The 22,157-nt window shown below is 39.1% G+C and overlaps 4 protein-coding genes across 6 annotated transcripts; 2 read left to right on the top strand and 2 right to left on the bottom strand.

Moving 5' to 3' along the window:
- Positions 1-115: 115 nt before the first annotated feature.
- On the bottom strand, positions 116-12,683 carry LOC122535561. Its single transcript, XM_043667213.1, has 8 exons — positions 12,400-12,683; positions 10,610-10,896; positions 9,485-9,897; positions 8,574-8,651; positions 5,639-8,308; positions 5,309-5,392; positions 2,804-3,766; positions 116-1,785 (listed from the first exon to the last, which is right to left on the bottom strand). The coding sequence occupies exons 1-8, from the start codon at positions 12,530-12,532 to the stop codon at positions 1,575-1,577; spliced, it is 4,839 nt and encodes a 1,612-aa protein (XP_043523148.1). The 5' UTR covers positions 12,533-12,683; the 3' UTR covers positions 116-1,574.
- Positions 12,684-16,350: 3,667 nt separating this feature from the next.
- Positions 16,351-18,292, top strand: LOC122535544 (enoyl-CoA hydratase domain-containing protein 3, mitochondrial). 3 transcript variants are annotated; one of them, XM_043667178.1, is made up of 6 exons: positions 16,351-16,530; positions 16,886-16,972; positions 17,160-17,333; positions 17,429-17,616; positions 17,704-17,864; positions 17,926-18,292. In XM_043667178.1, exons 1-6 carry the CDS (start codon positions 16,489-16,491, stop codon positions 18,153-18,155), a joined length of 882 nt encoding a protein of 293 aa, XP_043523113.1. In that variant the 5' UTR covers positions 16,351-16,488; the 3' UTR covers positions 18,156-18,292. The 3 variants fall into 3 exon arrangements, with proteins under 3 accessions (XP_043523113.1, XP_043523115.1, XP_043523114.1); XM_043667179.1 differs by having other exon boundaries at positions 16,352-16,542; positions 16,898-16,972; XM_043667180.1 differs by lacking the exon at positions 16,886-16,972.
- Positions 18,293-18,452: 160 nt separating this feature from the next.
- LOC122535545 lies at positions 18,453-19,915 on the top strand. Its single transcript, XM_043667181.1, has 3 exons — positions 18,453-19,003; positions 19,147-19,305; positions 19,557-19,915. The coding sequence occupies exons 1-3, from the start codon at positions 18,829-18,831 to the stop codon at positions 19,787-19,789; spliced, it is 567 nt and encodes a 188-aa protein (XP_043523116.1). The 5' UTR covers positions 18,453-18,828; the 3' UTR covers positions 19,790-19,915.
- A 127-nt stretch (positions 19,916-20,042) lies between these two features.
- LOC122535543 lies at positions 20,043-22,151 on the bottom strand. Its single transcript, XM_043667176.1, has 2 exons — positions 21,433-22,151; positions 20,043-21,235 (listed from the first exon to the last, which is right to left on the bottom strand). Exons 1-2 carry the CDS (start codon positions 21,700-21,702, stop codon positions 20,174-20,176), a joined length of 1,332 nt encoding a protein of 443 aa, XP_043523111.1. The 5' UTR covers positions 21,703-22,151; the 3' UTR covers positions 20,043-20,173.
- Positions 22,152-22,157: the final 6 nt, after the last annotated feature.

Here is a 22,157-nt window from a genome sequence, read left to right on the forward strand (position 1 = left end):
CGTGAACAGGCTGCTGTTTGTTTGCTCGTCATTTGATAAAAGAAGCAACAAAATCACGAACCTGTTTTCAGAGTGAAGAAAGAGTCGTTGTAAAAAAGGCACACGGGCACGCTTGTAGTTTGTACAAGCATAACTTTATTGCACTTGCAAAAATACAGTTCGAAACATAGACAATTTATTGTTGTATCATTGTAGGGCGATTAGCCTGGTTTGGGTTAGGTCTCGGCTAACTCGGTTCTTTCATATGTTCTTCTATTTTACTTTCGATTACTCTTTGAACACCAGAGCGTGGACGATAACGGCGAATCTCGTTCAATAGGATGTCAACGCTATTTCGGAGCGATTTGTAACGACTAGTTTTGCATACTGTTTCCTTTTCTTTTCGTTTCTTTTAATGAAAAAGTATTTGCACGTGCGTTTCGCTATTCACCCGCAATTTATTAATCTTAGTAACGATTAATCGTTAGTTATTTGAGCGCAATGTTGTACCAGCAGTTCGCCTATTACTAGCAAAATATTCTTAAACTTACGCTACGATGTACGTTACACACACATGTAAAATATATATATTATTCGAATGAACGTGCGATCGAGCCGTATCTCCGCTCGTTTTTGCACGCTTATATATATAATATAAAAAATCTTGGTAAAAACAGTTCCTTGTAGGAGGTAAATGGCGAAAAGAAAGAAGACGGGATTTGAATGCGTTGCTCATTTACACGTAAAGTTAAAGTTAAGTAAAGTAAAAACGATTAATAGGTATCAATTGTATCAAATAATATGAACAAGATAATCCAGAGTACAAAGAACAGAGTACACAATTTTTAGTACACACTATAAAAAAAGTCCTGTCGAACGTACTTACGAAATTCAACAAAATGCAAATGCAAAGTTTCCCATATACGACGATACGCGTGTATTTGTCATATTAATTGGATTTGTATCAAATTTATCCGTGTTTATCGGTTTTTTCGATGTTTGAACTTTCATTGTTCGTCTCACCGAATAGAACAAATTTGACTTTTCGCAGGATTACAGGACGTCGAACCTAAGCTAATTTCAAATCCAACTCTCATACTAATGGCAAGTTTAACGAAAATGCAATCATCATTCATCAACTCTGCTACTATTTATTCGGTTCTATTCTCTCTCTCTCTCTCTCTCTCTCTCTCTCGTGTATTTACTAATACTGGAGAATTTAACCCTTCTGAATTTCTTTCTTTCAAATTTCACAATGACTGAAAACCAGTGACTAGAGAGCACACAAATAGAGCACGCAGTTTCTAACTCTGAACTGCAAAAATAAAAGATCTTCGTTTCCCTAACGTGTTACTATTAGCTCGACGAATATATTTAAAATAACTTCTCTCTTTTTTCAATTCCATAGTGCCTCATTCGATGTGTCATTCGTGCTTCAAACACCTGCTTACGTACGTTCCTCTGCAATTTTTTGCATTCTTTTTTCGTCTTCGTTTCGTTGTTAAAAAAAAGAGAAAAAAATACTCGCGCGTTCGGCCCAAAAAGTTAATTTGCTCGCGAACTCGTTCATCGACGATCGATCAGGTGAGAGGTGCTCAGAGCACGAGCCTCCTGATGCCGCACTCGCAACAAAATTTGGCAGTTTCCGGGAACTTGAAGCCGCACCGGTGACAGTATTTGGACATTTTGCACTTGCTCGCGACTCCGTCGCCGTGCTGACGATTGCTCCTCGACAGATCCTCCAGGTCGTAGCCACGTCCCGCCACGTCGTTGGTGCGTCCGTGGTGCGAATATTTGCGATTTAAACTAGGAGGAAGAAATCGAACAGGATCTTTAGACACGCGGGACACACTGCGACGAATTGATCGAAATTTTAGACTGCGCAAGTTTATGCGTTTTTCCTTTTTTTTTTTTTTTTCTTTCTTTCGCAAATTTTGGATACACATTTCTCAGAGTTCATTTAAACGATGGATACGCGGATATTTTTCACAAAAGTACAGATTTGCATAAACTTCTGCAGTCTGTTAATTAACACTTCACTTACCGGCCAAATCTTCCCACTTACGAGGTACATACTGAAGTATATATAAATCACAAATCGATTTTGATGAAATTTGGTATAAATGTAGTTCTCGAAGAAGTAATTGGATATTTTTTTTTTATCAATGAATTGATAATTTGTCAAATATTATTGGAAATTATTAAAGGTATCGTTTTTTGCGTAAATTGGTGAAATTTTTGTTTCTTTAACTTTTCAATTCAATGATATACACCATTTTGCAAAAAAATGTCAGTGGAGTGACAAACACGCTTGGACTGTCGTGCAACAATGCACGTATATACAGATTTGAATAATTAAAAAGAAATTAATTTGTAAGATAATTATTGTGAATTAATTATTTCAATTTAATTATTAAATTTAATTATAATTATTAAAAATTACTGTAGAATATTTAATTTAATTATAATCAAATATTTGTAAAATTGTAAAATGAAAATTTACTCTTTTTACACTTCCAAATGTAACAAACTAAAAAATTCTTCCTCACTGTCTTCCAGGACAGACAAACTAACGGAGGAATGCTGACAAATCGTCTAAACGAAGGCTTTCATTTCCATCGCTCTGATTCATTGTAGAAGGGATTCGTCATTTCAAAATATTTGAAGAGTACGAACACAATCGATACATACATTATTAATTCAATTGATAAACATTGGTATACTCGGACTCCAGTCGATAACTAACACTCGACTGTGCCGGCCGGCAAAGTGTTAATGACACTCGCAATTAATCCCGGTAATTATACGTATTAACATATTATACCTGCTGTATGCGGAGTCAGCGCTCATTTTGTTGTGATCCTGTCGTTTGTAGCTGTCGGGCGAAGAGAGTTCCTCGTCGCTGACCTGGCCGTTGCGTTGTGCTGCGCCGTGGACGGGGCTGGACACGGACAAGGAATCGGTTTTTAGGAAGGACTTCAACGAGGGGAAAGGGCCGTTCTCGTTCTCGAACGTGGTCATCAGCTCGTCGAACACCGAGTTCGAACGTTTGATGTCCACGTCCGAGGATATTATCGAGCTTAGGCTCAAGTTGCTGCTCGAGAGGTTCGCGTAGTTGTTGTTCAGGCTTTTGTTCGACGACCTGCGAGCGTCGTTGCCCTTGCGGAACGCGAATCTTTTCTCGTGAGGGTTTTCGTTCGAGTTGTCGGTCGTCCGGTCGGGCGTTGTTTTCGGGGCGGAGGATGCGCGAACCGAGAGGGAACGGCTAACGGAAGGCCGGACGACCTTTGGCGAGACTTTGTCGAGAATCCTGCGGGCTCTCTCCGTGCTGGCGACGAAGCTTCTGCTACCGCGGCTCCCGTCCTCGATCACATCCCCGCCCAAGGCCTTCGACTTGTCGATGATCACCCGTCTACCCAGCTCTCTCGCCGGAGACTTTTTCTCTTTGGCGATCGAGTCTTTCAACTCGCCGTTCCCTTTCAGATCTTTGAGGAAAACCTCGCGGGACAACGAATTCGTCTCGGTGGAGTCGCTCGAGAAGTCCGACGTGAGGTCGTCGAATTCCGTGGGTGGGGCGATCAAGGACGATCGTTTCTCAGGATTCGCGAGCGGCGGCTGGCAGGGATATTTGACGAACGCCGAGGAGTGAGAGAGAGGGAAAGAAGAGGAATCGCGGCTTTGATCGACGATCGACGCCGGACCGTCCGTCACCGATTGCTCGCTGGTGTCCGACAGCAGGTCGTTCATCTGTTGTTCCGCTAGCAAGAAAGGATCGTAGTCCTTGCCGCTGAAAATGTTATTAACACACGTTGTTTTTTAATTACGCGTAGAGAAAATGACCGATATATAGCTCAAGAGGAATCGTCTTACGTACTAAGAACATCAAGATATGCAGTGCAGACAAGATTCTTATCTTATAGAGAATATAGTTGCAAACAAATTTAACCCTTTGCAATTAAATCTAGCCAACGGTTGGCACTTTCTCTTTCTGTAATTTGCTGATGATTATAACGAACGTATGATTCGATGTGTACAGTAGTATAATATCTGAATAACCTAGAGTGAAAGTTACAACAACGACGTGAGAAGAACAAAAGAATTTCAGAAAGAAGAAACTATTGAAGTCAATTGGCACTCGACAATTTACACAATTCTAGACTTTTTATTGCTTCTGACGAAAGTTTAGAAAACGATGAAGGATGTTATTTTTCCAGAGATTGAAACTATGTCAATACCATCAACTCTTGTATGTCGTACTTGCTTTAAATTTATCGCATGTTAGAAGGATATAATCAACAAAATTTCGTGTTAAATACCAATTTATTATTATACTATTTATAGTTTAAAGTAATGAAAATTAATTTTTTAAAAATAAATAAGTAAAATTTATTTTGTACTTTTTTTTATCAGGATTAATTAATTTATTTTAATAATTTTAGTTACGTCAAAAGTAAATGATCTAAATAATAATTTTAGTTATCTCAAAAGTAAATGATCTAAATATATATATATAATATTTTTATAAAATAAAAAAAATAAATATATATTTAGAAATTAAATGTTTGCCGTATTCGTTAATATCTAGTTTTTTTAAAATAAATTTAATTTAATAATATATGAATGATTATTCCCAATGCCGTGTCATTTTACTTCAAGCGATGATGTTTCGTAAATAAATTGTTGGTAAATGATACAAGAAAAGTTTGTCGAGGGCAAAGGGTTAAAGTGGTTGCTTCAAGTGTAGTGAACGTGCCACGACAGAAACGAATCAGCGACGAACGAAAATCTCATGGAGAAACCTCGTCGTCTCTTTTGTTTCATGCTCGGATCGATCCGCGGTACGTCGAATTTGTCTAGAGTTCCTAGTCTAGGGAAGCGATCGACGGACGACGGAAAAGATCGATATAATGCGCCTGTGAAACGACAATGATATGTACACCGATAGTCGAGCATCGGGGAAGAAGCCTTTCAGCTCGGGGCAAACATGCAAAGCATGTTCTCCAACCAGTTTCCAAAGCAAATCTTTGTACAACGTGATGGACAAAGTCAGACTGTGTGATCGTTACGCATGCGATAATGCGATATGTACAATTTATATGATAAAGAGCGTGCCACGATTAAATTTGATGATACCGATTGATTAAACTGGCGTCGATTAAATCGAGGTCGTTCGAAAAAAAGAGGAAAATAAATAAATAAAAGTCGAGCCCCTCGTGGATCGAGTTCCACGATAAAGTCGCAATAAAGTTCAATGACAAAACTCGAGACGACTCTCCAAGACGAGAGAAATGAGAAAAATCAGTGTTTGAATCATCCTGCTGGGACTTACGTTCTACCGCTAAGCACGAGATTAAAATCCGGTCTTCTGCGCACGTAATTGCTCCATACGGGACGTAATGGCAGTTTTATATCCCTACAATATCGTGTAATACGTGTGTTACGAGACTTAGGTGTACAATGGCGAGACCGCGATGCTCTCATTTCGATCCTTTTTCTCTCTCTCTCTCTCTCTCTCTCGAAAGAGAATTGAATATACTCAGTTTTCAATTAGAAATGACAACATCGATTCCGAACATTTTTACAGAGATAGAGAGAGAGAAATTGACCGCGTTCAATGTCAGATATTCTGAAAAAAACGATCTAACAATCCTGCTCCTACCTGTGATTCGTCAAGGAGGAGTTACTGGGAACGGGTGGAAGGATACGAAATTTCGGGTTCCTCTTAAGAAACCTGCTCGCCCCCTGACACGGTGGATCGAGATTGATCAACCGATTCCTCGAGGCTCTCGTCGCCTTCTCCCAATACGTTTGTTCGCCGATTTCCTCGCCGTCGTCGCGGCTATTTCTCATCGTCACCCGGCCCTTGATCTCCGGTAATATTCTGAACCTGATGCTTCTGTTCCTGGTGCCGATCTCCTCGATCGTCTCCACCTCGACGGACTCGACTTGCTCGACGGAGGACGCCAGACTGTCGCTGCTCTCGTTCAACGCGCTCATGTTCTCGCGAATTCGATTTTCTATCTCGACGATCCGCGAACGACGCGATCTCAACGCTGCGGATCGATTCGTCGACGAGTCGTCCAGACGAACCCGTTGGCACAGCTTGAAGCACGACTCTGACAGGACTATCGATCGTAACCTGCGCTGATTCTGCTTGGCCGCTTCGTCGCCCCTGTTTGACGAAGATTTCAAGCGGTTTGCATCGTCCTGCGCGTGACACTCCACGCTGTTGTCGCTGTCGCAATCGAAACCATCGGCCGGGTAATTTTTGTAAATTTCTCGCACCTCTTCGTCTCTCTTCGCCATTACGTTCGAATCGTTATTGTCTTTGACAATGGTACATCCTCTCTTGCAATCATTTCTTCCCAGGTTTGCGTTCAGCTGACTCGCTGACGATTCAGTCACGTTGCCGTTGAAGTTACCTTCGTCAAAGTTCGTTTCACCTAGAGCTTCCGAGGACTTCTCCGCAACGTAGAGTTCACCGATTTCAACGTTCGAACAACACGTAACGCAAACCGGCGTTTTAGAGCGTTCCCAAGTGTTCCCAGAGACATCGGCGCGTTTGACATTCGAGGAAAATTTCAGCGGACAGTTACAAATATTTATTTGACTGGCAATTTCTTTCCTCTGTGTTTCTGGAAGTGTTGCTCGCATCTCCGACGAGCTCTCATCTCTTCTCTTCGACAAAGAGGACGAAGCGTCTCTCGGCGAAGCTTCTCTTCCCGTTTGTTCCATCGGAGATGAAATCCTTGGCAGAATTTCACATTCGTCGCGTCTATTACCGTTGGAAGAAGCAATCTCAAAATTAGCAATCCCCTCGAACTTGTCCATCGCACCACGTGACGAACGTCTTGTCGTGTCTAAACAATGTGAATCGCTGCTTTCCACGCGATACAGCATCTCAGATCCTGTCCGCGCGTCGATCTTCTCCTTCCAATCGTGATCTCCTGGCAACGGCTGCAACTCTTTCGTCAAATTCTCGTCTTCCTCGCACTTGCTTCCCCAGGAACAATTCTCAATGTTGACGAACGGCGTGCTCGATCGAGTCGGTTGTAACATCGTGTCTGCATCGAACGGATCAGTCTCCATTTCGATCCAATTGGAATCTGAATTTCCGAGATTATAAAACGCGTCGTTCCTGTCATTCCCACTTTTCACAAAGTGTTCGTCTCTCAACGATCGGATTGAATTTTCCCGGCTGATATTTAGCTCGTCGGCGTCTTTCTCGGCAGCTTTCACTCGTTCGTGCGAGTCAGTGTTTGGTTCATCGTTCGCTTCTTCCATGTTGCTGTCAGTAATTTCGTTCGTTCTCTTTTGAGATTTATTCCCATCTAAATTAGAAAACTCGTCGAAACGTGGAAGTTGCTTGTTAGGGGACGAAGATGGGAGATTTCCTGTCGCGTCGATGCTTCCACTTGCATTCACAGTTTGAAAATCTTCGCGCAGACTCCTCGGCGAGTTCCGCGCGATTTCGAAATCACTGTGAGAATTGATCGCGCTCAGTCGTTTTTTCTCAAAAATTCGACTTCTCGTCGACTGAAAACTTCCCGAGAGCGACTTTACGCGCGAGCTCGCGAAACGGGAATTTTCTTCTCCGCGAAATCGCGCGGCGTCGTTCGTTTCGAAGCTGTCCCCTTTCAAACTCCCGCGACAGTTTTTACCAATGGCTTTTCCAGAAAGAACGGAATTAACCAAAGAGGCTTTATCCGAATCTCCGAAACAGAATTCCACGCGCGGACTGTGCCTCACCGGCTTCCATTTTTTCTTCCTCGCGTGCCGAGCATGCAGATCGTCGATTTTGTCGCTCCTTGTCGTCGAGTCCTTGATAAACGAGTACGTTTCGTTCAACGTTGCCGGCACGGTTGTACCTTCGCTTCCTCTCTCCTCTTTCGAATCAACGTTCAACACGAATTCAACGCTTTCTTTCGGGCTCTTCTTCGCTTGGTCTGCCTCCATCAGCTGTTTCCACGTTACCAACTGACTCTCTCTGCGTATGCTGCATGGCTTCACAGTGACGCCCACGATGTCGTCGTTGATCGAGACGTCGTTGAGCCTTGGGTTCCCTTGGCTTCTAGCCGAAACGATGTTTGCCTTGAACGATCGGGCAGAATGTAGCATCGGCTGATGCGTTCTTTCGTCCTCCTGTTTCACTCTCACCGGCGTCCTCCTCGGCTGTCTCTTGCTTGATCTCGGCGTGGCGACGCTGTTGCACTCGTCGACGTGCGTTTCTTTCTTACGTTTTAAGGGCGGGAAAAGGGCGGGAGAGGTTGTTTTAACGGGAGGAGCGGGTCGAGAGGTAGCCGGTCCGGCGGTCTCGTCTTCCAGCAGCCTGAGGATGAGGAAATTGGATCAAGGATGCGTGCCTGACATCAGGAGAAGGTCATCAGGCTTTCGGACACGTCCGGATGCGTACGACTAATCGCTCAAATGTTTCCGGTAAACGAACAACCTTGTCCCTTTTCCTTCTCCTCATGCACGTTACTACTAAACGCGTATTTCAACTAGTTTGTTGTTTAGCTCCGCGTACGAGTGCCCTAACGATAAGACACGCTGGCGACGATTACGGGTGACAGGTACACTCGGAGGCAACGTACCTGTTTATACGATCCGCTGTTTGCGACTTCGTCGGGACCGTGGGACTGGACGACTCCTTCGTTTGACTGGGACGTCTCCTGTAATTGAGAAACTTTTAGTCTCGTTGTTGGTGTAACACGTTGCTTGAAAATTTGATTTCGTTAGAAAGGGCGAAGTTTTCCTACAGGTTCGAGTCTGTTTTTACATAATATAAATTATTTACACTATAATATTGTATTATATTATATTTATATTATAATATTATGTTATATTATATTTATAATATTATAATATTATGTTACATTATATTTATAATATTATAATATTATGTTACATTATATTTATAATATTATAATATTATGTTACGTTATATTTATAATATTATAATATTATGTTACATTATATTTATAATATTATAATATTATGTTACGTTATATTTATAATATTATAATATTATGTTACATTATATTTATAATATTATAATATTATGTTACGTTATATTTATAATATTATAATATTATGTTACATTATATTTATATCATAATATTATATTATATTATATTTATATTATAAATAATATATAAATAATGCATAAATCATAAATTGTAACACTACGCGGTACTTTTTATAGCATCAGCAGTCAGTTAAAGCGATACTTAATTCAAATTAGTTAGAATCAGTCTTAAACAGTCGACCTTAGCTAAAGGTATATCATTTGATATACACAGTAAGCGAACAAATTTGTTTTTTTACCGCACTATTCAGATTTATGCACCTTACGTCGTAATTTTGGCCATTAAGAAACGTTCGACAACGGCAAGAGAGAGAAAAAAAAATCTACCTACCAAAGTATATCTTTGGATATAAAAATGAACACTGTTTACTTCGCTGTACTTCGACTCGCTTCTGCCCCTGGACAAGAACAACTTACACGACCGTCGATCTGTTGGCCTGTTTAACAGGGCTGTCGTTGCTCCTGTTGCAGCTCGGCGCCGATACGCTCTCCTTGGCCTTGTTAGCTCGCAGCGTCGTCGGCGACGTTTTGCTGCCGGAAGTCAGAGCGGCTGCCGAGCCCGGCGAGTACTTCACGCGGGTCGCTTGCCGACGACTCTTCACCGCTGGCGCCCGATACTTCATCCGCGCTTCGAGGCGCTCCTTCGCGATGTTCGTCGCGGTGCTGACCGGCACACGGTTGATCCTTTCTTTGCACCAGGCCACGTGCCTGTCGTACGCCTTGACGCCGAAGTGCCGACTGCACGTCGGGCACGTGCCCTGCTCGTTGGCCCGCGTTGGCGCGTTCGGCGTGATGGTCGTGCCACACTGCTTCTGCATCGTCGAGTCCACCTGAAATTTATCGATGTTTCAGTTTCTTTGTTACTTTGTTCTTTTTCTTTTCTTTGAATGTTACTCAGGCACGAGAGAGGAAAGCGAAGTGAAGCGAAGTCACAAGTCTTCTTCGACGTCATCTTGGTATTTACTCACTGCGACGCAGTTCAACAACGTGCGTGTACAAAGTTCTGGATGTTCGATCGTGATGTGGAAATCTGACTGATGTGACAATTCGAAAGGAAAGGAAATGGATGGCGAGCAAATTGTGATTTTTACAAAACGCCTCGCTGACGGAGAATTCACACCGCACGCATGAATGCGCTCGTTTGCGATGCATCTGGGTTAATCTACCTGCGATTCTCACCTCACTCAACCGCCTGTCTGTTCACCTTTTGCAATTCAACCTCGCGCGCAATCTAGCATTTCTCAATTATTCCAATGATTTGTACGTTCATTAGTTTTAAACGTATCAGTTGCCCGCGATTTTACAGATTCATTTACAATTTCGTTGCGCGCCGCGCGGATGGCCCGCAGGAAATCATCGTGCGTCTGTTTAATCTACCTGCGATTCTCACCTCACTCAACCGCCTGTCTGTTCACCTTTTGCAATTCAATCTCGTGCGCAATCTAGCATTTCTCAATTATTCCAATGATTTGTACGTATTGTCTGTCGTTCGTTAGTTTTAAACGTGTTGTCAGTTGTCCGCGATTTTGCAGATTCACTTACAATTTCGTTGCGCGCCGCGCGGATGGCCCGCAGGAAATCATCGTGCGTCTGTTTCCAAGTGGATCCGGGCTTGGATGATTTGTCGTCCGGCGAGCGTCGTCGTTTGCTCCTCTCCTGCCTGGGCAGGAATTCAGCCAGCTCGGTGCCCTGGATCCTCTGCTTGGCCGAGTCGAACGGCTTCCTCTTCTTGCTCGACGATCGCTCGCAGATCCTCGAGTGCTTCTCCAACGACTGCGGCATAAAGGTCCGTGCGCAGATGGCGCACGGCAGAAGGATGGGCGGCACATCTGTGTCCATTTACCAAGAATTAGTCAGGCTGCTCTCTCTGCGATCCCTCTGTTCTGACAGGCACACGAGAGACACGCGTCCGTATATGGGGCAGAGTGAGTCAGAACGATCGAAACTCGTCGGCCAACATCGGTGAACCGATATCGTCAACGTGTCTTCGACGTAATAACGCTCTCGTCGACGAGTCCATGATTTCTGACCGCGAAAAGAATCGATCGCAAAAAATTCACTCGACGATACGGGCGTGCACGACCTGAACGCGTCGAGAGATCAGAATTGAATTTATTCCACGACCAATTGATTTCAAACTCTAATTCAAACTACCACCCAAAACTTGTAACTCTACGAGCACTGTTACTTCAGTTTTTAGGTTTTAGGTTCAGTCACTTTGGTTTCTAGCTAATTCACGACGAGACAGAGGGGACAGAAACGCGAGGATCGACAAGTGATCCGGCAAATCGAGCACCGATCGCGGCCACCTGCGTGTGACTCTACCATTGGAACGACAACGAGGATGAGGACGAGGTGTCGCCCCCGCAAGAACTGCTCGCCCACGAGCGAGCAAGCTTCCTTTTTTGGCGCAACCGAGTCACCGTTTCAACCGTTGCTGCGTCGCGGAGGAGAACTGCCGCGTGTTGTTCCAGTGCCGGTGCGATTCCTTCCGTCCTCGCTGGTTTTCCAACGCGACGACGACGACGACGACGACGACGACGACGACGACGACTCGCTTTTTCCACGACCACCTTCTTACCCAACGCGTCCTCAACGCTTGCCTTTTTCCAACGCGTCACCTTCGCACGCGAATCCGTAACACTGCCGACGCGTTATTTACCGACGAATGACTTTCGTTCTCCATGTACGGATCACAGTCTTTGCATCTGAGAGGAGAGATTTACGAGATTGCGTGTTTTTCTGATACCTCAGACAGAGAATTCTGCTATCGAGAACATTTGAAGGAGCGATTTTATTTGAACGAGAAGCAACTGATTTTTGCAGTAAGGAGCAAACTGGATGGCCCTTTGGGAGAACGTCGTTCGTCCATGCGGAGCGAATTTTAACGGTACAAGTATCGCCGAGGAGATCCGAAACGACAATTAAATAAATTGCAGCAAGGTGTAAATGGAAACGTTGAAACGTGTTCCCTCGTTACCAACCGGGGAGATCTGATGAATTATTTATAACGCTATTTTTAGGAACGTACGATTCTGTCGTTTGCAACGTGAATAACAGAAGGCAGGGATAATGACGAATCTAAATAAACGGAGAAAGATCGTAAACTGTGAAAGAAAAAAGTAACATGAACCGATATTAATTTTCATACATTCCGCCGACTAAAATTTATTTTATCTGTTCACTTCAGCATAGTGAAAAAATCGCCGCTCGAGAGAGGAGAAGAATGTCCAAGTTCGACACACAATGTTCAAAGTCGACAGAGAGACGCTATTTCTTCGAAATGACGAAAGAAACGATCTGCACTTTTCCTGCACTACGCGAGCCTTTACCTGGTTCGTTCGATTCCTCGAGCCGAATTACTTTCTCCAAGCTGACGAGTTGCTCTATCGACGAGGAATGATCGTAGGGCGGACCCCGGCTCGTCGTCCCCGCGACAGCTCTTCTCGAAACGCAGCACAACATCGGAGAGCATCGGAGACGCGTCGACTGAGCCTCTCGATCGGCACGAGGCTGTTCTTGTACACGCGACGCGCGTTCTTGTATCCGTGATCTCGTTCTCTTCTCTTGTTAAATACAGTTTATTTTAGGTGTCACTGCGAGAGCATCAAGAGCGCTCTCTCGCTCCCCTCCGCCTCTCCCCCTTCCTTCCTTCCTTCCTTTCAACAGCGACGGAATTGATACTCTCGCGCGACGAGGAAAACCTTGATCGCTTGATTCTCTCGACTTAATTTCCGATTAAGTCGGACATATCGAGAGAAACATTTTCCCAGAAGTTTCGAATACGATTTACTGCGATCGATGAGGAAGGTTCAACGATTCGTGGAATCGCTGCCTAGAGTTGACTCGCAAAGAACTATCGATTGCGCTTGGGCAAGCTCGTGTACTTGATTTCGTTTTACGAGTCCCGCTTCCGGTAAATAAGTATATAATGCGGCCACTGGGACGACATGCAACCGCGGATCACGATTAAACGTAATGATTTAATGTCACGTGGACACGTCAAAGATTTGATCAATAAGAGGGCATTCAAGACACACAGAGGTGCATAATGTATTGATGTGAGAATCGTCTTCGATTATTCAAACAGTTATTACCGTTATCGGTGCTCGATTTGAAGGAAAATTGCTTGCGTGGAAAATGAAAATTAGTTAATAAAGGGAAATGATCGCATCATCTACGAAACGTCTAGGAGAATAATTTTGGAGAGATAATCAACTAGAATGATGAAATGAAACGCCGATTAAACAACTTTTGGACGAAAGACAGGCACGCAATGTGAACAAATGTTGTCGCAAAGTTAACGTTTATCATTTATTACGTGAAACATTATCACACGTCCGATGAAGTAGTTGAAGCATGATCACATGTCGACTATCGATTCGCCAAGCATCGATACGACGTTGTGCGCACAAATTAGAAACACCTTACCTTGTCGAAATTATTTTTCGTTCACTTTTTGAGAGGCAACGATCAACAGACGAGGATCGGCGATATTTACTCGGACCCGTTGCTAGCTGCTCCCTTTCCCGAGTTTACGCGTCCCGAGCACCTTCGCGTCCGCGTGGCTCTCCCGTATATATATTATTAGAAAACGGCCCCGGCCGCCGAAAAACCGCAACCGGACGGAAGTGCAGCGACGAAGAAAAACTCGCGCGGCGATCGCCGCGATCTCTCGGCGCGTTATTTGTGTCGGACAAGCCGGGCCTGGCCTCGTAAATACCAACAGAGAGCCGTTTGACATACGCAAACTTACCCTCGACCTCCGCCATGTTAGTTGTTAGGGGAAACAATGAGCGCCATGGTAACCGATGACAGGTCCTCCGACTGTTGATGACCGCAGCGAGGTTTGATCAAATTGTCCGATTGCGTGGCACCACCCTCAGGCCCTCATCTCATTATCGATTTACTCGTTACTCAAATTTCGTTATGCCGGACTAAAGCTCGAGCAAGATGAACTTGAAGATTCTCCACACACGCGTATTATTGTTTCGTGGAGTTCATTTAAAGCGCGGAGTCTTGACGATGGTTTTCTTAGTCTTTTTCTTCCTGCGACATATTAGAACCGATTATTTATTACTGTATGAAAGTAATAGACTTGGGAAAAGAAGGGTAGCGATTATTTATTTTTTTTTTTTTTTTTGTTTAGAGCAAAAAAATGTGTCGTTTGCAATGCTATTTGTGGTGAACCGTAGCTACCATTCTTCAACTATACTAAACTCAATCGCCGGAAGCGATAAAATTAGTAGCAAAGATCTCCCATTCGTTGAACTCTCAAATGAATGTTTCGCAATGCTTGTTTCTAATTTAGGATATCATATTTGAAAAAGACTGAGAAAGTGTTGTCAGAAATTTTAGCTGGTCTGTGTTGATTTTTCTTTTTTTTTTTTTTTGTTTCTCAATAACCATTTAGTTGAAGATAATTAATTAATTTTTGTTATTTCATGATCCTCTCAGCGGACATGGAACAATCGATTCTGATACTTTATACTTTTCAGGAAATGAAACCACGAATGTGATCAAATTAATGGTCGAATAATCTCGAAGGGATTTGGCGAAACTGGGTCGATTGTTCCAAGAATTGTAGCAGTTATAGAAGATAGTGTCAAATTAATAACTCCAAAAAACCGAATTAGACTTTGGATAAGAAGATTAGACAATGGTTGTATACAACAATGATTAATAAAAATTAAAAGAAAAATTATTAAATATATGTTACACATTTTTCTGTATAACATTTATCTATTACATTTTCTGTATAACATTTATCTATTACATTTATCTATTATATAAAACATGCTTTGTACTATCAGCATTGTACTATCATATAGTTTAGAATTCAGAAAAATGAAATTGAAGTTTATATGAATATTAATCAAAAAAGATAAGTGTTGCGAATTAATTAGTTGTATGAATTAACTATAAAATGTGTAGACAATAAATTAGTAAAGTGAGTCTTTGTGAAAATTTTATTTTATTTATGAAAAAAGTTGATAAATTAATTCGATATATGTAAGTAAAACCATGTGCAATGAACATAATGTTGAATAACCAAACGATTAAATAAAACTTTGTAATTTAACATTTTTTTGTGAAGATCATATTATATATCATTAATTACGTATTCACGAATAATTTTGATAAAAATTTTCGATAAATTTGGCAAGAAGTCAAATGTCATTCTACCGACGGATAGATCGTTTCGATCTATTTCAAAAATTTGCAAATAATTATTCATGCACGTTGCGGGTGAAATGAGGCATAAGAGGAAAGGTCAGAATCCAAAATTAAAAATACAATCGCGAAAGTTCGTAAATTAATCTGGCTAATTGGTTTTTTTTGCAAATGAAAATTTTGTCAATTTATGGACAGTGAAACGCTAGCGTTGCGTTGCGGTGAAATGGTGGAACTAAAATCTGTCCCTGTCCTTGTCGCATACTGGTGCGCTCCTTGTCTGTCACGCTATGAAAGTCTGTCTTTGTCGCACACTATTGCGTTCTTTCTCTCCGAATAAGATATGTGCTGCCATCAGTCGGTAACTGTAGAAACTAAAACCGACTATTACCGACACCGATTAATATAGGTGCTGCCATCTAGCGGATTTTTCTTGTTTGCCCTTTTAGTTCCAGGTGAAATTAAGAAGTGCACAGGTGGCAGCATCATCGATAAACAAGGAGAGCACTAATGTGTGACAAGGACAATGACAGATTTTAGTTCCACAGTTTCGCCGCTACGCGACGCTAACATTTCACTTCCCATAAATCAACCAAATTTTCATTTATAAAAAAACTAATTAAAAGAACTTATTTTTGAACTTTTTGTAATTGAATTTTTCAAATTAAAGCCTCATATTTCTTCCTATGTTCCATTTGATTTGTAAAATGCACAAGCAAAGATTTAGAAATTTCGTTCAATAGATCGAAACTTTCGTTCTACTAATGTTTAAATTTTGGCAAAGTATATTAAAAATTTAATACCTGTAAGTCGACTACTATAAACTTTACTTAAGAAAAGAATTAATTAAGGAAATTAATTAATGGACTTTTGTAATTGTATCATATATGTAATTATAAAATAAAGCATAATTTCTGATTCATCAGATTTATTTTATTTCATTATTAAAACATACATAGATTCTCTTCTTTATAATGACATGTACATAAATTGAACAAATTGTTTAAACTAAATGATGGAAACAAAATTGATTACACCCTAATAACATAAAAGATTATTCTACAAAAGTATTCAAAATTTACATCAACATTAAAAATTCTCAATTGTCGATTATCATTATTTTGCATAGTATTGTTTCAAATCATCATTACCGTCGTACTATATATGTTCTTTAAAAGTTTAAAAAATATCAGAAACATAATATTACTATTTTGCAAAGATATTAGTGCAAAAAGAATTAACGCAAAATGTTAAGATTTATGAGGAAAGAAATTCTTATTTGTTTCCAGGTATTTAGTTTTTAAACTGAATTATGTATACATTATGTGTAATGGAGGTTATATAACCTAATTGTAATAAATAATTTTCCATTTATTTTATTGATAAAAATTTTATTTTTGTACACCAATATAACATTATTAATAACACTGTCTAAAAAAGTTTCAAATAGATACACATATGTATATATTTACAATATACAATTATGTATATACATATTGTACATGCATACATATACAAACATATACATTATTACATTATACTTATCATATATGTATATTGATTTACAAGAATCTATTTGTTAGAATCTAACAGGAATTGTAAGATTATTTTAAATTATTTGCTTTACATATGTGAATGTTGTAGGTAAAAAAATGCAATACGAGAACTTTTTATATAAATAGAATGTTGCGTTCAGAAGAAAAGTATCTAGAAATTAAGGAAGATAATGGAGTAAGAAAACATGTTATGTTTACACAAAACTAATACATACCTATAAGTTTCCTATTGCCAACAAACATTAATTTTAGATCTACTGTGAAGAAACAAATCTATTTGCTATTAGCTATTAGCTGTTATTAATTCAGTTATTATTAATATTATAAACATACCGTTAAATCATGTTTCTTTTTGCAATTAGGTAAGGACATTGATATTGAATCATCCTGCATCTCGTAATTCGTTATCTTTGAAAATGTTGGAGTCTTTATTAACAAATATTAAAAAGGATGAAGATAATAAAGATCTTCGGTCTATAGTTATCAAATCTGGATTAGAAAAAGTATTTTCTGCTGGGCATAATATAAAGGAACTGGTTTGTAGATGGATCAAGAAATAATATTAGTGGGGACTTTTTTAATATAAGAATTTACGTTCGTCACAGAGAAATGATTGGCTTGCGTCATTTAGACTGGTAACAACGAGAATCTTCACAAGGAAATCTTTGAAACATGCTCAGAGTTGATGCGAGCAATGACTCAAAGTCCTGTTCCTATAATTGCTGCTGTAGATGGTATAGCAACTGCAGCTGGTTGCCAGTTGGTTATTGCATGTGACATTGCTATTTGCACTGAGAGAAGTTCATTTGCTACACCAGGGTATATACATTCTATGTACTAGATACAAATTTAAATATAACTGCAAATTTCTTGCCATATATAAATATATTTATCGCCACATTTTAGAGCCAATATTGGAATATTTTGTTCTACACCAGGTGTTCCCTTGGTTCGAAATGTACCTAAGAAGATTGCAACGTATATGCTGTTCACAGGTTTTACCATTAGTGGTAAAGAAGCATATGAAGCAGGGCTTGTCAGCAAAGTTGTACCAAATGATAAATGTGGTAAGTTCATTAGAATAGTTCACTGAAATGCAACCAACATTTTATCTTATTCTTTACCTAGAAGAAGAAATTGAAAAGATTACTGCATCTATAAACATGAAGAGTCGTTCGGTTGTTCATGTTGGGAAAACATTTTTGTATGAACAATTAGATCTTGATATATTAACTGCATATTCCTTGGGAACTGAAAAAATGATTAATTGCTTAAAAATGAAAGATGCTCAGGAAGGAATCACAAGTTTCATTGAAAAACGAAAACCTGTTTGGTCTCACGGTTATGAAAAAAATTAATATGGACTGATATATGGAGATTATATGTTACAAATTTTCAATAATTAAATGGTTTTTGTTACTTTTATGGAAGATGTCATAAGTATGTGACTACTTTTATTGTATTTTTATATTAAACTGTTATAATTTTCACATAATTAATAATATTGTTATTTCCATTATCCTATATTTGTTAATTAATTCTTAATTTCTTTCTTTATAATATAATTTTAGGGCAGAATACGATATTCTAATGAAGTTTCCTCTGTTTCAATAGTGCATATCTAGGTCATATAACAAGGAATGATAATTCCGTATTTTAAATTCGAAAGGTCTTGGCAGAGATAAGAAACTCGTGGTGGTCGGCAGTGTCAGCAATCTCGGACGCTGATATCTTGACTACTCATTGCAGTTTTTTTCTTCTTCTTTTATTTTTTTTTTCTTTTTATTTTCCATTTTGTCTGTCGTCGAATCTGTCTCCCCCCACTTGTTTGTGAGACAAGTTCATAAATTGAAACCAATTCATTGTTACATGAAGTTAGTACGACGTTGGGTCCTAACAAAGTCAGAGCATCGAATCTTTTGTTTCTAAGACGATAAAAAAAGTGCATTTGTTTGTTGTATATATTTTTTATATATATTTCTATATTTATTTCTTTCTTTTCTTTTTTATAAACGACCTTGTGATTGATCGATGATCGTTTTGAGAAATTTTTATCAAGACTGCATGAAGTTTGGAGCATTGAAACAAGGCCGAGGATTCCGGTGGGTGGGAATTCAACATCCCAAAATTGAGAACTGCGAAGAAAGTGTAAGAACGATAAGCGTTAAAAGAAGGTTAGCAGATCTGCTCTTCGAAATTTGCAAAGGTGCATTTGCTTAAATATTTTTGTATTTAGTTTCATTTTTTAGCAGACAAGTGTCTTTAGAAAAAATTTGATAGAAATTGACATCGATGTTCTACGATTTGAAGTTTGAAGTATTACTGAATATTGTGGATGATTTGTCGCAGATTGTGAAAGAATGGCCGCTATTCCGCAAGGTGCATTTGCAGCGTGCAAAGTCCGCTCTAATCTAGAGCGCAACGATATGATAAAACTAAAACCGTCAATGAAGGAGAGGGGAAAAGCGGGTAAAGAAGGCACATTCAATATGAGACCCCCATTGGAAGGTAATATCAAATTATAAATTATATAAATTATCTATTCTGTTTATACTACACTATCACTGACTAACGAACAAATTTAGAACGTTATGAACATAGTGTTTTGAAATATATCAAATCTATTTTTCAAACAAAACTATTTATATCAAATTAAATTAGTTTACGTAAACGTATTTTTTGAGTCCACTAATATTGATACAGTGCAGTAATCGTGTATATTCAAGTTGGACATAAAATTAATTGCTCTTCATTTGTAGGTTTGGAGCTCACACCGTTAAAGTATAACAGCAAGCTAATGAACAGCATCTGGGGACTTTACAATCGTTATTCGGTGCATAATTTTAAGAAAAACAACTCCAACGATGGGGTGTTTGGTAAGTTCGTGGCGATTTGCGAGGCTACTTCACACAGCCATGCACACGCCGCGAACTCGGTGACTGCAACTGCATTTGCCAGCAATAAAATTATTGCAAATTATGCAAATAATTGATTATTAATTCAAGCATAACGATTGAAACGAATTCATAACAATATTATAGAGATTTGCAACAGTATTGCATATTCTTTTTACCATTTTTTAAATTGTATATAAATAAATAAAGTGCTTATAGTGCAACTGGTCAAATCTTAATTTGTGCGAGATCTCTGCATGTAATTTAAAAACATTATTGTAACATGTCTTTCACTACTAAAATATAGCGATGGACAATACATGGGAAAATAAAATGCATGAAATTATATTCCAGTTACAATTAAATGCAATTAGGAGTTACATATAATTCTATTTACATTTTTAAAACATCAGAATTTAAACGAGGTATAATCTTGTCGCTAGAAATGAATACATGTATATACAAATAACTAAATATTTCCTTTAATTAAAATGGATATTACGATTAGGAAAACTACATGAAGAGAAGGTCAAATCGGAGGTTTGTCCTAGGCAAATGACGCTCTTTTCAAAATTACTCGAACAATTATTCTGATTACATTTCTGAGTTGTTCGACGTATTACATAAGTTCTTGGTTTTCTACGTTCTGGAAAATCCTCAATATTGCTGGAACTATTAGAAATATTGATATCCAAAGAAACTAACGAAGATGATAAATCTGATTTTGTTGTGGGTGGTATGTTTTCGAACATACTGTCGTTTATAGGTAAATCGTCACTTATCCTCTGCACAGTTTTCTCCATGGGAAAGTTTACCTCGTCTTTTTGATCGTTCCACTGAGTAAAATTGTTTCGTCTCTTGCACGAGCATTGTTTACAACAAATTTTCCTCAAACGTGGATAATCTCTCACATCGTTGATCTCTCCACATACCGTAAACGTGCGCTCGTTCGAATTTCTTATGATCTCTTTCGTTATCACAGCGTTCTTCATCTTAGAAAAGCAAAGATTCGGTTGTTTATGATGAAAATTCAAATGCTTGGACTTTCGTCTCAGTTTCACCACTTTCGTTTGCGTGTATTTTGTTGCGGGCTGTTCGTCATTATTGTCCGACAGAACTATTCTCGCATTCTCTGGACAATTTTTAAAAGAGCACGAATCCGAAAAGATATTCACATTGAAATCAGATGGGGAGGTCATTGGATTTTCTATTTGGAAATCTAATTCACAACTTATTTCGGAACAATGTGGGGCAAGAGTTGCATATTTCTTTGGAAATATTATTTTATTATATCGTTCATGTTCATGTTTCGTAAATAGAAATCCATCATCGTTAACGTCATCTACGTTTCCAATGGGTATGATTGCTGGTGATTTTGCGATACATCGGCGGCTTTCGAGTTTCCCGTTCGTTTGAATGCCTCGACTTTTAAGATATTTAATCCTAGTTGGTATTTCTAATAGATTTCCTTTCTTTCGAGTACGAAAGACGTAACTTAAAAACGAAGGCAATCGAGGATCCATATTCGTGCAAGGATAATAAGTCTGGTAATTGGGATACATAAGAATTATTAGGTACTTGTATCATTTAATTAGTTTGTTTCTTTAATTCGCTACTTGAAAATTCCATGTGAAATATTATCGAAATTAATGAGAAAAAAGGATGAAACAGGTAATAAAGATTAGTTTATAAAAAATAAACATATCATAATAAAACATCACATAAATGTAAGTTTGTATACCTCTTGATCTTTGCCATACTTGCGTTCTTTTCTCAATGAGTATATGCTTGTTACTTTCCTCATGTATTTTTTTAATTTACTTAGAACATTAGTCTTGCTGCTGCTGTTTCTTTTAAAAACACTCGCACACGAATGATTCTCTTTACTTTTCGAATAACTATTTCTTAACATGTTAATTTCAGCGCGTAGCTCGTCCATATTGTTGGCTAGTATTTTCATTTGATCGATTACTTGGCCCAGTTTTCGTTGATCGCCGTAACACGTTGTCATACTGGTTCTAATCAGATTAAGACAAATAATTTTCGAAAACTAAAATACAATTTTTACGTACCACGTAAATCATCGTCATACTTTACTAAAAAAAAAAAAAAAAAAGAAATCCTTGATAATAAAAAATTTTCTCATCATTAGTATAAAGATATATCGAGTTTCATTTTTCAAGAACATCAAGTGTTACAACGTCGACGACGGGTTATAAAATATAACCAACGAAACGAAAATTTACCGACACATACACGCTGAACAAGAAGGGAAAAAATTGACTAACGGAAGATTCAGATGTTCTGGAGAGCAATTAAGGGACTACGGGCTCGTATTAAATATCATTTATTTGATTCGTCGTATGTCCTAGGTACATCGTCAGTCGGTGTCGTGTATCATAGTGGATCGGCTATTGACGCGAGAAGTTTGCTTTAATACAAAATGAAAAAAGAAACAAGAGAAAA

This window comes from Frieseomelitta varia, unplaced genomic scaffold (assembly GCF_011392965.1).
Source record: "Frieseomelitta varia isolate USP_RPSP 00005682 unplaced genomic scaffold, Fvar_1.2 scaffold_736, whole genome shotgun sequence".
NCBI lineage: Eukaryota > Metazoa > Arthropoda > Insecta > Hymenoptera > Apidae > Frieseomelitta > Frieseomelitta varia.

What these genes read in the sequence shown, in the direction of transcription:
- LOC122535561 (XM_043667213.1), bottom strand. Translation starts at nt 12,532, where the DNA reads ATGTTGTGCTGCGTTTCGAGAAGAGCTGTCGCGGGGACGACGAGCCGG. An exon ending in GCGCGGCGCGCAACGAAATT is followed by an intron (nt 9,898 to 10,609) that starts GTAAGTGAATCT and finishes GATAAATTTCAG; the next exon opens with GTGGACTCGACGATGCAGAA. An exon ending in TCCTCCTTGACGAATCACAG is followed by an intron (nt 5,393 to 5,638) that starts GTAGGAGCAGGA and finishes ACGATATTGTAG; the next exon opens with GGATATAAAACTGCCATTAC.
- LOC122535544 (XM_043667178.1), top strand. Translation starts at nt 16,489, where the DNA reads ATGTTAAGATTTATGAGGAAAGAAATTCTTATTTGTTTCCAG. An exon ending in AAATTCTTATTTGTTTCCAG is followed by an intron (nt 16,531 to 16,885) that starts GTATTTAGTTTT and finishes TGAATGTTGTAG; the next exon opens with GTAAAAAAATGCAATACGAG. An exon ending in AAATTAAGGAAGATAATGGA is followed by an intron (nt 16,973 to 17,159) that starts GTAAGAAAACAT and finishes TTTTGCAATTAG; the next exon opens with GTAAGGACATTGATATTGAA.
- LOC122535545 (XM_043667181.1), top strand. Translation starts at nt 18,829, where the DNA reads ATGATCGTTTTGAGAAATTTTTATCAAGACTGCATGAAGTTTGGAGCA. An exon ending in GCTCTTCGAAATTTGCAAAG is followed by an intron (nt 19,004 to 19,146) that starts GTGCATTTGCTT and finishes GATTTGTCGCAG; the next exon opens with ATTGTGAAAGAATGGCCGCT. An exon ending in TATGAGACCCCCATTGGAAG is followed by an intron (nt 19,306 to 19,556) that starts GTAATATCAAAT and finishes CTTCATTTGTAG; the next exon opens with GTTTGGAGCTCACACCGTTA.
- LOC122535543 (XM_043667176.1), bottom strand. Translation starts at nt 21,702, where the DNA reads ATGACAACGTGTTACGGCGATCAACGAAAACTGGGCCAAGTAATCGAT. An exon ending in AGTATGGCAAAGATCAAGAG is followed by an intron (nt 21,236 to 21,432) that starts GTATACAAACTT and finishes CCCAATTACCAG; the next exon opens with ACTTATTATCCTTGCACGAA.